Source organism: Castor canadensis, chromosome 2 (assembly GCF_047511655.1).
Source record: "Castor canadensis chromosome 2, mCasCan1.hap1v2, whole genome shotgun sequence".
Classification (NCBI taxonomy): Eukaryota; Metazoa; Chordata; class Mammalia; order Rodentia; family Castoridae; genus Castor; species Castor canadensis.
In genome coordinates, this window is record NC_133387.1 from 16,411,718 (window position 1) to 16,426,325 (window position 14,608).

The 14,608-nt window shown below is 46.2% G+C and overlaps 1 protein-coding gene across 2 annotated transcripts in view; it reads left to right on the forward strand.

Annotated features, from left to right (window-relative positions):
• The first annotated feature begins 380 nt into the window (after positions 1–380).
• Positions 381–14,608, forward strand: part of Kiaa1549 (KIAA1549 ortholog) — a 143,534-nt gene continuing 129,306 nt past the window's right edge. For both annotated transcript variants that reach the window (XM_074062225.1, XM_074062226.1), the window contains exon 1: positions 381–563. In XM_074062225.1, coding sequence (XP_073918326.1) covers positions 407–563 — 157 coding nt within the window. In that variant the 5' untranslated portion in view covers positions 381–406. The remainder of the gene's footprint in view (positions 564–14,608) is intronic.

The following is a 14,608-nucleotide window of genomic DNA, read 5'->3' on the forward strand; positions in this document are numbered from 1 at the left end:
AGGAGGGCTGGGCACCGGCCCCGCCGCCTGGGCCGCCCCGCAGGCAGGCGCCGGGCCGGCCGGGAGGTGGTGCTCGCCTCCCCGCGCCGGGCCCGCGCCGAGCCGGCCGGCGGCTCCGAGGCTCCGAGGCTCCGAAGGGGGCGGAGCGGCGCGGCGGCGTGCGGCTGGCCGCCCCTGTCCGCGGTTCCGGCCCCCGGCCCGCCCCCGCTCGCCTCGCCTCGCCTCGCCTCGCCTCGCCTCGCCTCGCCTCGCTTCGCCGGCCTCCCCCCGTGCCGGTGCGCGGCGCCCTGTCCCAGCCGCAGCCGCAGCGGCCGCAGCTCCCGGGCCTGAGCGCGCCGAGCCGCGAGGCCGGGCCGGGGCGCGGGCCGGGAGAGCCGGGGGCGCGGCGCCGACGCGAAGCGCGGCCATGGAGGGGAAACCCCGCGCCGGGGTCGCGCTGGTCCCGGGGCCGAGCGGCCGCGGGCCTTCCGCCCGCCATCCCCGCCGCCGCCGTCACCGCCCCGGGCTGCTGCTCCCCGGCCTCTGGCTGCTGCTGCTGGCCCGGCCGGCCTCGTGCGCCCCAGGTAAGCCCCGCCGGGACCCTCGGGACGCGGCCGCGACCCTGCCGTTCTTTCCCCGCCCAGCCTCTTTTCTTCTCCACCGCTCCCTCGCCCTCCTGTCTGAAGATGCTTTTCCATTCTTCCTGGGCCCAGCGGATAAAGCACGGAGGAAATAAATAAATAACGAAAAAGCAAGCGGATTCTGGCCGGTCTTGCTCAAGGTTTGCACTGCTAGCCTCCTGAGAACCGGGTGGCCCGAGGCGGGTCTGGTGGCTTCGGTTCTGAATGTGCCTTTTTCTTCCCCCTCCCCCTCCCCACCACAAAATGCAGGCACTGAAATTGTATTTGTGCATGGCTGTGTGAATGTGGCATATCGAATGTTTTGGAACACTTTATTGTCGGGGCGCAGGGTACATTCGGTGTGTGCTTTAAAGCAGTATTGCATGGCCATGAGCAGCCAGCGTCCCCTAGATACAGGCAAGCTGGCCGTGTCGCCCAGTGCACCAGGACACAAAGAACATTCAAAGAAGATCTCTTGGAAAGCGCCCTGGCCAAGGCTCTTTCCAGGGAAATAGCTATTGGTTTTACTCCTGCAAAGGCATTATTAGTGCAGTGGAGTGTGAAAATATTTTGATTCTTAAGTGTCAGGGCATAAAAGGAGTTTTTTTTTTTTAATATATAATACATGCAATTTAGTGACTCTTGGTAGCATGGAATCAAGAGGCATGATTTATGAGAAAGCATGTGGTGCGTTTTGTTGGTGGAAGAAATGATTTAATTCGTGTCTCTTCTCTGAAATGTTTATTTGTCCACTCTGAGCATACACACAGGATGGCCTGGAGACCTCCAAGCTGACACACTGCAAGCCTGTGACTGCCCAGCACACACACTTGACCATTTTGTGGGTGGAAAAGGGAAGGTGGAATGAGCAGTTTGGGGTGGAGAGCTACTTCACACTGAACAAAAACCAGAAAGCCATGCAAGCCACTCAGAATCCTCCCTTCTTGTGGGAGCAGGGCCAAAGGACTGCCAAGTGGCTTTGGAAGGAATTAGAACACATTTGAAGGTGTCCCTTGGGCCTGTCAGTATTTTACTGCCACGTAGAAGATGATAGAGTGGAAGTATGGGAAGAAACTTTAGGGATTTTAGAATGGGACCACTCCGCTTATTAGGGAGGAAACTAAGGCAGAGAAGTGAGTTGCTCATGGTCACAGGCTAGTTTGTGCAAAGGCATCATCACTTTGCCATTCTCCCTATGCTTTTGACCTGTAGACAGGTGCACAGCTGAAAACTCACTCCATGGAGATTTCTCCTAGTGGGCTGGAGCCCTGCTTCAGGACGCCACGTTGGAAATGGGGTTGACAGAATGGGTTTCTTTCAGGCAGTATACAGCTAGTGCAAAAACTTTGCCCAACCTAATACCTTAGTCCTGCCCCCTGTGAGTTCCAGCCCTGTGTCTAGAGGACAGGAGATAATCCTGAAGCTAGCTCTAGACTTGAGTCAACAAAGAAAGCCCATCTGCTACTGCTGAATTTGCCTGTCAGGCTCACAGTGCACTAACCGTTTCCATTCACTGATTGTGTTTACCTCCACCATCCAATCACACTTGTGATTGGCCTTTCCATCCCCATTTTACAGGTGAGACTAAGGCTTCAGGAGTTTAGCTGGGGTTGGCTTCAGACTCTGTGATACACTTAGCCTCTGGTTTCCCTAGCTTCCCTGTGTGCCTGTGGCCATCTGAATATTCTGCAGAGGTTGAGGAGAATATTAAGTTCTTTTGATAAATTTAAAACCAGTAATGGAGCTATTTGTACTGTTCCTCCATACCTTTCTCTTTAGAAGTCTTTCCTATTTTTCTGTGGTCCGCCTGCCCCAATCCAAATATGCAACTTATACACACGAAATCACAGTTCTGTCCTGGAGCTGACGTCATGGAAGTGGAGACACCATCATTTCACTGATTTGTGCATTGGGCTCCTCCGATTTGCACAGCTGCTTTTGGGCTGGATATAGATTAGGAGCTGAGGAACGGAGGACCCAGCTTCAAGTATCCTGTTTGCAAGGATCCAGTTGCAAGCAGCAGTGTGTGAGCAAGTAGAGACCCTTGCAGAACTGTTCCCCAGGCAAACAGCACTGTGAGTGACCTGGGGTTTCTTAGGTGATGCTTGATGGCAGCCCCTGACCCACTTCTTGAGGTTCTGGGGACCAATCCAGGTGGCTTCCTAACATAGCAAGGCTGTTTGTGGGATGCCTGGACATGGCCAGTAGCTGTGGATCCTGGAGAGGTGGCATTTCAGTTGTTTGAGCTGTGTCTTTGGGATGGCACGCCTCAACCCTGTTTTGGAGTTCCTCTCTGAGCAGCTGTCCCCTCTGTGGCTGGCTGACCACGCCCTCCTTCAGCAGGCTTTCCGTCCCCTTCACTTCTGTTCAATAGACTCCACTTTCTAGGTAGTCCCCTTATTACTGTCTTTAGTTAAATTTCTATGTTGTATTGATTTCTTGCCTATTTCATTTCATTCAGCATTTTGAGTGTGTCTTTTTCTTTAAGAAAACTTTTATAAGTTGGTTGTGCTGTTCACTGTTGTGGAAACAACTTGCAGTACTTAGGGCTTTCTTTTGAATGCCTTGCTTGATAAGCAGCCACCTAGAATATAAAGACAAAGAACTGTGCTCCATTCCTTCACCTTATTCAGAGGTGTCTTTTTAAAAGTTACAATCATTATGAAATTGACAGCTTTGTAGAATACAGAAATTAGGGCAAGGTACAGAAAACAGTCATCCATGGTTGGGGTGTGTGGCTCAGTGGGGAGCTCTGGCTGAGTATGCACAAGGCCAGGGGTTCATCCCCAGCACTGCAAAGAAAGAAAAAAAAGTGTTACTCATGGGCTATGGGATTGTAGCCCATGGGTAACACTGTAAATATGTTAGTCTTTTTTTGTTAACGTCCAAAAAGTGACAATTGAGTGATATTCACAATTGTATGTATTACTCTGTATAACATAAGCATTTCCCTAGTCATTAGATATTATTTGAAAACACAGTCTTCTGTCCTAACAATTTATTTAATTATTCTGTTATTTCTAGCTTTTTTGGGGCTGCTATAAATGTTATGAAGAAGAGCTACATAGATAAAGCTTTGTCTATATTTTTTCTATGTGTGCGGGCCTTTTGTTAGTGTTTATAAAAGGGAAATTAGAATATGATTGTCCTGCCTCTGCCTCCAGGGCAGCTGGGCTCACAGGTGTGTGCAACCACACACCAGGCTGGATTTCTGCATGCTTTGTGTAGAGTGCTGGGTGCCTAGAAGCTGCTCGGGGTGTGGTTGTTGAGTGAATCAATTTTTTGAAAGTTGTGCTGAAATAAATCCTCAAAGTTCATGTGGCTGACTTCCATCATCACCTCCACTGGATATTATTTTTAAAACCCTTGTTAGACAAATTTGTAATATATTGTTTCAATTTGCACCTTTAAATGTCTTTATGTTGACCTTTTTTGTTTTACATTTGCGTTCTGCAGATTTTCCTTATCGTTTTGTTCATTTACCAGTTGGGATGTATGTACATATATTATTATTATATGTGAGGATAACAACCATCGTTCCTTCTATTTGTAGTATTTTCTCCCTTCCAGTGGATTTTCTTTTAAGTGTCACATAATTTTGAACTGCAGGAGTTATGGGTGATTTTGATTAGCAAAATCTACCATTTTATTTTTCCTTTTGTAATTTTTTCATTGCATTTATGCATGTGATATGTTAAATTTTAATCTTAGTGTGCTGTTGTGTTATTGGCCATGTCGAGGTGAATATTTGTTAGACTTTGAGAATAGTTCAGTATTTATAAACCAAGACTTAGGAAGTGTCTTGAAAGTGTGGTCCCCAGAGTTCCTGCATTCACATAATTTGGGATGGGGTGCTTGTTAAGAATGTAGATTTCTGGGGCTCACCCTTACCCTAACTTCAAATCTTTGCTGGCTATGCCTGAGGATCTTCATTGTAACAAATTTACAGCTCATTTTTAGGTATTTTAAGCTTTGGAACCACAGAGTCTGATACTGTAAACCCAGTAAATGAAAACTAGTAGTGTCTTGGAGAGACATCATTTCATGTCTTGCAATTGTCTTTTTACTGTTAGAACAGTTGATTTAAAATCGTTCTGGTTTGGCTGGTTTGCTTTGGGTTATAAGTAGAAAGGCACAGAGGACTTGCTGCTCAGTTCTCACTCCTGGCCCTTTGGGCACAGCTGCTTCAGTCCTTGTCAGACAGGGCCTGCCTTAGGCCTGAGAGCAGAACCCTCCAGGGAGCTGTTAAATCAGTAGGGACCTGAGAGCCTGGGGTTTTCTGTCTGTGCCCAGAGTGATAGAGGCAGCTAATTACTGTCATTGCAATTATCCTAGGTGGATTTTCCCAGCTAGGAAGAAACTGTTCAGACTGATCTCATCTGTTGTCAAGTTGTGACCACCCACCCACCTTTCATCTGGAGCTAACAATGATGTGTTTTTTTTCTGTGGTGCTCAGGCAGCAGGATTTGTTGGGCAGTGAGCTGGAAAACCTGAGTGTGTACATTTCTGTTCATAACTTACTCTGTGACTGAGGACAAGTTGACTTGTCCTGGGTTTCCCCATCATCTTGGGTGCCTTGGAATGCATGTACTATAGACAGAAACTGCCATATCTATTGGTGTTTTGTGAATGTCACTTCTTTTTGCCCAGGAAATGTTCTAGGCCAATGAGCTGCTGAAGACAGTTCACTCTCACCATTGCATTCAATTCTTTTTAAAAATCTCTGTCCACCTGGTGTGGTGGTGCAAGCCCAAGATCCCAGCTACTCGGGAGGCTGAGGCAGGAGGATCAAAAATTCAAGGCCAGGCTGGGCAACTAAATGAATCTCAAAATAACATTGAAAATAAAGGAGTGTGGGGAGCTGGGGATTAGCTCTGAGTAGAGTGGCTTGCCTAGCATGCTCAAGGTCCTGTGTTAGATCTCCAGCACTGCCAAAAAGAAAGGAAGAAAAAAGTCTCTCTCCCTTGCATCTCCCCTCCTGCATCCCCATACCGGAAAACATCGTTTGCTTCCTCTTATTTTTGTCTCTATCTCTTCCTTTTCCCAATCTGCTTTGATGATGCATAGGTATGCTTGAGCTGCAGCTTATGGCTTCAGGCTTTACTTCTCATTAGTGGAAATATAATGTCGCTGTCCCTTTGTGGTCCACACACCTGCAGCAGCATCACTGCCTAGAAATTAAAAAATGCAGATTCCTGGGTCCGGCCCTCTGAGTCAGAATCTACATTTGATAAGATTCCCAAGTGATCTCACACGCATAGTTCAACTTTGCTAAGCACTGTGCATGTAGACTAAGGAGGGTCAAAACACTGGCGCCTGAGTTAGCCAGGACTAACTTTGGGACTAATCCAGATCTTCAGGTCTTTAGATACACCTGCCTTTGGAACTGAATCTGTGTGAATTATGTGTAAGAGCCCCATTCCACTTGACCAATTCAGAATAGAATGGTTCTCTAGACCTGCCCAGATTTGTAGTCTATTCACTCATTAAGAACATTTGGCTGGTGGTTGAAGTGCTGAAAGAGTACCATATCAATTGACAAATGCTGCTGTACTAAACATCTCTTGTCCCTTATCCTCTAGTGCTCTCGGCTTCCCAGCCCTCTCTCTGGATTCTTCTCCTAGGACCCCTTCCCCATACTCCCCAAGATCCAGCAACTGGGGTTAATTCTCAGCATAGCAGCTGCCTCAGTGATTCTCTGCTTCGTCTTTTTGATAAAAGCCATTCTAACAGGTGTGAGGTAATAGCTCATTCTTTTAATTTTTATTTTCCTAATAATTAGTGATTTGGAACTTTTTTTTCACATACCCATCTCTTGATCATTTGTATATGTTCTTTTGAGAAATGTCTTTTCAGTCCTTTGCCCACTAAACTTATAACAGCACCCCTTCTGTTGGTCAGTGTTCATTTCCTCTCCACTGTTAACTTTGTAGACTGTCATGTTCATTCACTTGTTTATTCATCCATCCTGGACCCAACACTTCAAAAAAGTTCATCACATGGTATGTTTGATGGTAGTTGAAGCCACAGATATTGAAGACACTGAGAGGTACAAGAGAAGAAGCCAGAGACAAGGCCCAGGAAACTGAGGTTCTTAGGGGATGGGAAGAGAAAAAGGAGCCCCAAATAACAGACACTGACCATTGTGACAAAAGAGTGCTGTGAAAGCCAGATGGCTGGGGAGAGATTTCATAGGTGTGAGCGGTTTATCATGTCCAATGCTACTCGACCAAATTGGTTTTATCTTTCTGTTTTGTGGTTCCAGGGATTGAGCCCAGGTCTTTGCATATACTAAGCAAGTACTCTGCCACTGAGCCACACCCCAGCCTACCCAGTGGTTTCTTAAGCATCACCTGGGGTTCTTGTTAAACATCCAAACTTATGGTCATGTTTGATCTCCTGAAGCAGGTGGTGCAGGGAGATTTGTATTGTGCGTATTTGATGTATTTTTTTCTTTATGCACCGAAAGGTTTGAATTACTCCCTGTAGTAGACTGCTGGTGGTATGGGACTGATTTAAATTTTAAAATGCATTATAGATGTAATTATGTCTATAGGCTTCAAGAAAGAGTCAGTATAGAGATGGTAGTTGAAAATTCAAGAAAGAGTAAAAGTAACAGATGGGTAGTTCACCCAAAGTGGGAAAGTTCCTGTGGGGAGGCAGGATCAGCATAAGAAGGGAAGGGGAGAAGTGCTGTTGGGAGAAGGAATTGGAGGGGCTGCTGGAAGGAGATGGGAGACATCTGTAGCATGGCATGGCCAGGGCACATGCCATGTGATTTTGTTCTGCAGCTGTAGATGTGCTGATGTGGCCAAGGAAAGGTGAGTGATTGATTGGCTTGAGTCATGGTTGGAAAATCATAGGGCAGGTATTTAGAACCAATGGAAATTGAAGGAGCTGGCAAGAGCTGGTCTGGATGATGCTGTGTGGGCTCCTGGCTAGATGATGAAGTAAGTGAACTGTGCATGGAGTAGTGGGCAACAGATAGGGAGAAAGGGGCCCAGATTACATCCCAGAACAGCTGTATGAGGAGGGAGGGATCAAGTGTGCTGGTGTTTGAGGTTTTAGAAGTGGATCTATTCTGAATTTGGTCAAGGGTAACAACCCAAGGTAGGTGCAGTGTGTGGAAGGAGTTTAAGTGAAATGTAGATAAAGACTTTTGGATTGAATGATCTCTAAGGATGTTGAACTTCCAGGAATAAGGTACAAAGGTCTGTGAACTGGGCCCCAAATTTGCAGCAAATGACTGGAGCACTCTGCAAGATGGAAGGAAATCTTACCTGAATCCTCCACTTCCTTCTTTAATCACCACAGCCACCATCACTGTCGTTTCTCTAGGTTATTGAGATGGACTCACTGAATCCAGTTTATCCTCCACTCCATCTGGAAACCCTTCTGGTCCAGCCACTTCCTTCTTTCTTGAGTTTGTAGTGTCCATCATGGTTTTCATCATACCCCAAGTCTGAGTCAAGCCTGTGCTTGTATGGGATGGATGTGACAAACTGGATATAGTGGGTTCCAGGTTTTCAGAATGGTGGTGCTGTGAGGGTCTCTCCTTTTCCACAGGAGAGGTGGAGAGGTAGATGTGAACACTGAGTGTTTTGCCCTCTCCAGATTGAAGTCAGGCAGCAGAGAGGCCATTTCTCAACCCTGGGGGGTGTGTGGTGTGCTGACAGACATGGCAGTGATAGAGTAGGGTCCAGCCCTTCAAAAGGCCAATGCCCATTGCTTTGGGGGGTGCTGTATATATTCAAGGAATGAAATAAGATAGTTAGGGATGGTGGTGCATGTGAAGAAATAGAGGAGTAAGTCAATCTGGGTGGAACTGAAGGAGACATACTGCTGGAAGAGGAAGCAGAGAAGGCAGTAGCAAAGTCTCCTTGATTTGGAAGGGATGGGATCCAGATATGGGATCATTTTAGAGGAGGGGAAAACAGAAGAGACACAGACAGTGAGTTCTGGGGACAGAGATGCATTGGGGAGTGGGTGACTATTTGTGGAGAGTGGTAGGTGTTGAGAGGAGGGTAAGCGTGGGTGGAATTGGGAGCTGCAGCAGATACAAATGGTTTCCAGGGGAGAGTGAGGAGCAAAGAATGAAAGGAATGCCAGGCAGTGACAGGGTCCAGTTGGAGTAGGAAGACCAGCCTTGGTAGCAGGCCAGGCGGGCACTCTCCATGCACCTCCATCCCCTGCTGGGTGGCCAGAGCCTTGGAGGAAAATGAGCAGGCAACAACAGTCTTGGGTTGTGGGGGGCAGGGGCACTGGGGAGGCACCTTGCTCCTTGTGCTAGGCTGGGATTTCACAGCCCTGTGCAGTCATTTGGAAACTCTCTTGTTGCTGCTTTGTTCTGTGGCCTTTTGTTTGGGACTGTGGAAGGAGCCCTCCATCACTTAGCATTTTGGGTGCTGGGATTAATTTAGGAGCCAGACAGTCTGAAGGGCTGCTTTAAGATGCTGGGTGAATACTGCTGGGGAGCTTTCAAAGGGGGAGCCTGAAATATGCAAATAAATGATTACTGAGCAAAGCCAGGAGACAGGTGTGAACTGGTCGGAAGTTGCTGGGACTTTACTACACCAAGTGTGGGCCCCAAAGCAGCAGCATCAGCACCAGCTGGGAGCTCATTAGAAATACAGAAGCCCAGGCCCCCACATCCCACCTCTGCCTGCCCTACTGAATGAATCTACTTTTTAAGCATCTCTAGGTGATGTGTATGCACACTAAGGTTTGGAGAGTTCTGGCCTTGCCAGTTTCTCACCAATGGTGGGTGCATTTCAAAGATTTTTTTGTTGCTATCTAATTAGTGGGTAATGCTAGTTAAAAAAAAAAAAAACCAAAACCCCAGCCAAAATTTCAAATCCACTGGGAAAATGGAGGGTAGGGGCAGAAGCAGGTTCAGAGCTGAGCTGGTGTCTGGCTGGATGTGCTCAGAGAACTGTTCTGGTTTCTAATATCCCTACAGGGGCTGAATATGTCTGTAAGCTTTTTGTCCAGTCTTGATTTTCTTGTGCTGATCTAGACAGGAGTCAGTGTGGCTAGCCACCGTGGATTACAAAAGCACCTGGAGACAGTTGAAGCAGACAGGTGTCCCTCCACTGATGAATGGATAAGCAAAATGTGGTCTAGTGAAATAGTCAGCCTTAAAAAGGGAGGAAATTCTGACACATGCAACATGGATGAACCTTCAGGACGTTGTGCTGAGTGACGGAAGCTAGTTCTGAAAGAATAGATGCTGTACAATTCCACTTTCAGAGTAGACAAAACCATAGAGGCAGAACAGTGGGAGGTTCCTGTGGGAGTGCTAGGGCCTAGGGGTGGGGGACATGGAGAGTTGTTGAGTAGGCATGGAGTGAGTGTCAGTTATGCACAGCGGTGAAAGAGCTCGGGAGGCTGGTTGCACAACGGTAGAGTATATTCTACACTGCTGACCTTCACACTTAGAAAAGGCAAAGATGGCACATTTCACCTTGTGTGTTTCTTAAACATTTGTGAGAACTAGCTGGTAGGTCAGGAGTCAACATCAGTCAGTGCTGGGAGCCACACTGGTCTGGGTGTAGGCAGGAGTGCATGACAGTGTTGGCCTTGGGAATTAGCTTGCTGAGGCAGGGATCAGGTAACCTGCGCTTACCTGCACAGGCCAGGTCTGGATGGGATGGGATGGGGAGTAGCTCAGTGGCTGTTGTCCTGGATACAATGGTTGCCCTTGGCTCTGCAGCACTAACAAAGGTCTCCAGACTTCTCTGCCTCAGGACTGCTTTACTGTACTTTACCTTACCTCACCTCACCTCCCCTCACATCAGGGTCCTTGCATTGTTGAGGGTTTTTTCCCTTGGCATCTATTTGCTGGGGACTGGGCTGGGAAAGAAGATTGGAGGGAGGAGTTGGGGTTTTCAGCCTGGGCCTGAATAGATATATTTTTTTTTTTGGGGACAGGATCTTACTATGTGGGCCAGGGTAGCCTCAAACTCTTGGGCTCAAGTGATGCCCCTGCCTCAGTGACCGAGCTGAATAGAGAAATTTGTAAAATTAGATTGTTCTTTCTTGAATTTGGAATTGGCTTATGTTTTTGATGCATTTGAAGGTTTCAATAGTTTTATTGGCTTTTTCCTGATTATAAAAACAATATGCATTCCTTGTAATAATTAGTACTTGCTGTTCCCTCTGCCTAGAACATTCTTATCAGATTTCATCTACATGGGTTACTCCCCTTCCTCCAGGTCTATGCTCAAATCTCATGCTGTCAGAGAGGCATGCTCAAATCCTGTTTTTAAAAAAAGAACAGTCTCTGTCATTTCTAAGCTCCTGCCTGCTCTTGCTTTCCCCATGACACTCATCCTCATCATCTACTTTTCTGTCTGACTGTATGTTCTCTGTCTCCCTCCAGGAGACCATAGGCTCCAGCAGGGCAGGCTTTATTTTGTTCAGTGTGGTTTGCCCATTTCTCTAGCAAGTCTTCTTCTAAGTGCCTACTCTGTGTCAGCCCTTGGGATACATCCTTGAATGAAGTTAATTACTAGGTGGTAGATGCCATGAGTAAGTAGAACAGGTAAGTAGCTTGCTTATCTGTTTTGCAGTCTTAATCAGGGAGTTAGGGGGTCCCGTTGAGAGGTGGCTGTATTAGTTTGCTTGCTTTGCTTTAACAAAGTACCACCATCTGAGTGGCTTACCTGACAGACCTGTTATCTGTTGGCTCTGCAGTCAGAGATTGAGGGTCGCAGGACCACTTTCCCTCTAAAAGCACTAAGGAAGGATCTGTTGCAGGTCCCTGTTCCAGTTGCTGTAGTTCCTGGCTTAACTCCAGTCTTACATGGTATTCTCCCTGTGTGTGTGTCAATTTTAACTCTCACTTTTTGTAAGGACAGTCATATTGGATTAGGGGACGAGCCTAGCTTGTGTGACTTTGTCTTAACTGATTGCATCTGGAGTAGCCCTATTTTCACATAAGGTCATAGTTTGAGGGTGTAGTGGTTAGAACATCATATGAATGTTTTGGCTCAGTTCTTTGGTTCAGTGACATTTAAATGTACATTTTAAGATGGCAAGGAGAACAACACTCCTAGCAGATGACAGCCACACACAGGCTTTAAGGCATGCCTAGGGTTGGGGTTTCAGTATGCTGGGAACGTGGGAGTGGGAAGATCAGGGCCTCAGGTGTGAGAGGAAGTGGGGCCTGGGAGTGGTGATCGTAGAAGGGTTTTAATTAGATGGTGATACGGTGAGACTTAAAACTTAAAATTTGGTGCATATTGAATGAATTCAGATGGTACAAAAAAGGTGTACATTAGAGAACAAAAATCACCCCAAATCCTACAACTCAGAGATAACTGCTATGACATTTTGGTATCTCTCTTTTCAGTCTTTTTAACACATATAATCATACACACACTCAGGCAAAGCAATAGTATCATAATTTACAAGTTGTTTGGCGACTCGCATCTTTCCGCTTCACACTTTATTGTGGAATCTTTATGTTGTCAGGAAATACAGAGCCACGTGACTTTATTCGAATCAGTGCATGTTCTATACTTCATTTAACTAGTTCTCTGTTGATGGGTAATAGCTGTATTGCTTTCAACCTTTGATGTTACGAGCATCACTGTACATATATCTTTACACACTTTTCTAATTATTTCCATGGGGTAAATTTCCAGAAATAGAATTGCTGGACTAGGCAGTGTGCATGTATTAAATTTTGATATATACTGCCAAATTGCTCTCTAGAAAGGTTGAAGCAATCTATACTCTCTCTAGCAATGAATCAGAGTGCCAGTTTTGCTTCCACCTTTCATAATACAGCCTGCTACCAGTCTTACTAGCTGTGCCAAATTCTTAAGTAGGAAGTGTCTCCTTAACAGTTTCATTTCTTTGGTTGATAATTGGCATTTGAGCCTTCACTTGAACATCCCCCTTTGCACTTCATTCTCTGGTTGTCTTCTGCAGAAGTCTCAGGGCTGACCTGGGAAGAGAACAATAATGGCTGATCGCTAGCCACATGCCACATATCTCTTGTTTAATGTACACAGTAGCTCTGTGAGATAGGATTTAAAAGTCATGCCATTTAGTAGATGAAGAAAAACCTTAGGAGGGCTCACCAGCTCACTCAAGGCCATACAGCTATTCTGGGAGAGGGCATGTGCTCCCCCAGCCAGGGTGCCTCTGGTCTGAGTTGTGTTAGAGAACGACCCTGTGATGTCTCCCATGGAAGCATGCATTCATAGGCTTTGCTTGCTTGATGGAGTGAGCTGTGTGAACAGTCTCAGTTGGAGCTTTCTGTGGCCCCTGGCCAGCCTCTGTGTGTGGCAGCAGCCCTTACTGAAGGTGTACGCAGGGGTGCCCATCCAACCTTGGTTAAGAGAAATAAATAAAGCAGGTTTATGAAATCTACAGTGTTTTGTGGAGATGCCATTTTGTTTCATTTCAGCAGATTGAACATTTTAACAACAAAAGTTTTCCAAAATTTAAGATTCATGTTAGAGTTGTAATTCCATTTCCTCCAGCCTAGAGGATAATATTTTTCTTAATACTTCATGACATTTTCTTACTGTATTTCCTCCTTCACTGGGTCCTGTGGTTTTGATCACATTTCTGCTTTGTTTTGCCTGTGCTGTTTCTCTGTGGTTTGTTTCTGACAGCAAAGTGTGTGGTTATAATATATCTTCTTTGCTAATAAATTAGTATATGCCATTGCTTTGAAATCAATTTCTCATTAGCTTTGAGATTTTGGTGGGAGGAAGTCAGTGCCCTCAGATAAGTACCCTTGTTCACCACCCAACCAGTGCAGCAAACTGTCCTTCTGTGGCTGTCTGTCTCCTTGGACTTCCTTAGTTCTTCATAAACTCAGTATATTAACGCCGTGAGTGCTTGCCTGGCTCTGATGTTAAAGTTTAACTTTCTCAATGATTTCCAGAAATCTTAGTCCCGCAGCTGTTCTGTTTTTTCCACTGCAGTTTTTATGACTTTACTCATGGACAACCTGCGCATTCCTCTGCTCTCTCTTCCCGTGCAGTGTTTAGGCCCTGTGAGAGGAGAGCAAGATCTGCCTGTGGCAGATCCATCAGGTTGGTGATGCTGTGGAAGCAACGCCCAAATAAATCCCATTGCTTCTCATTCCACCTGTGGCTTCTCATATACTCCACCCCACCCCACACAGACCTTTTCCTCCCTTCCTCTTTCCTACCCATTTTGCATTTTGTTGGAGAGCATGCTTACCTGAATCCTATGTCTTATTCTTACATCTTTGTCTTGGAATTTCTAGTGCCAGAACGTGTGCCTGCAGGCAGACAGTTGCATGAAGGTCCCTTGCGTGCAATACGTGCATTATTCAGCCGACATTTGTTACTGTCATGTATTGAGCACTCTGCTCAGGTGTTGGGACACTAAGATAAAGGGGCCCTTAAGGAACTTGGTCTAGTAGGAGAGAGAATTCTATACCTACATAACTATACAATAGCATGCCAAGTCCTGAAATAGGCTGCAGTGGTGATGCAGAGAGGACAGGAGATCAAAGAACTGGGGGGAGCCAGGTGGGGGACACTGTTTTAAGATGAGATGTAAGATGGAACATTCTTTAATGCTAAAGGAGAGCATTGTTGCAGTTACTTATTGCTGTGTAACAAACCATCCCCAAACAGAATGGCTTGCAACAATGTTTCTTATGATTCTGTAGGTCAAGAATTTGGTCCAACTGTATGAAACTTGATTGGATCACCAGGATAGCAAGGTCTGAGAAAGTGTTGCTCACATTTCGATATCTTAGTATTCTTCTGTAGGGCCTTCCTCTTCCATGTGGCCAGATTGGGCTTCCTTATAGCATAGTAGACTCAGGGTGGTAGACATTGTTTTGGGCAGCTGGCTTCAAGAGGGATGCAGCAGAAACCACCAGTGCTCCTCAGATCCTGGACTCAAAACCTTTGAAAGAAGCAACCAGAATGTTGACTCTGCTGCATTATATTGGTCAGAGTGAGTCACAATGCCAGTTCAGGTTCAAGGGATGGGAGGATTCTGCCTGGAAG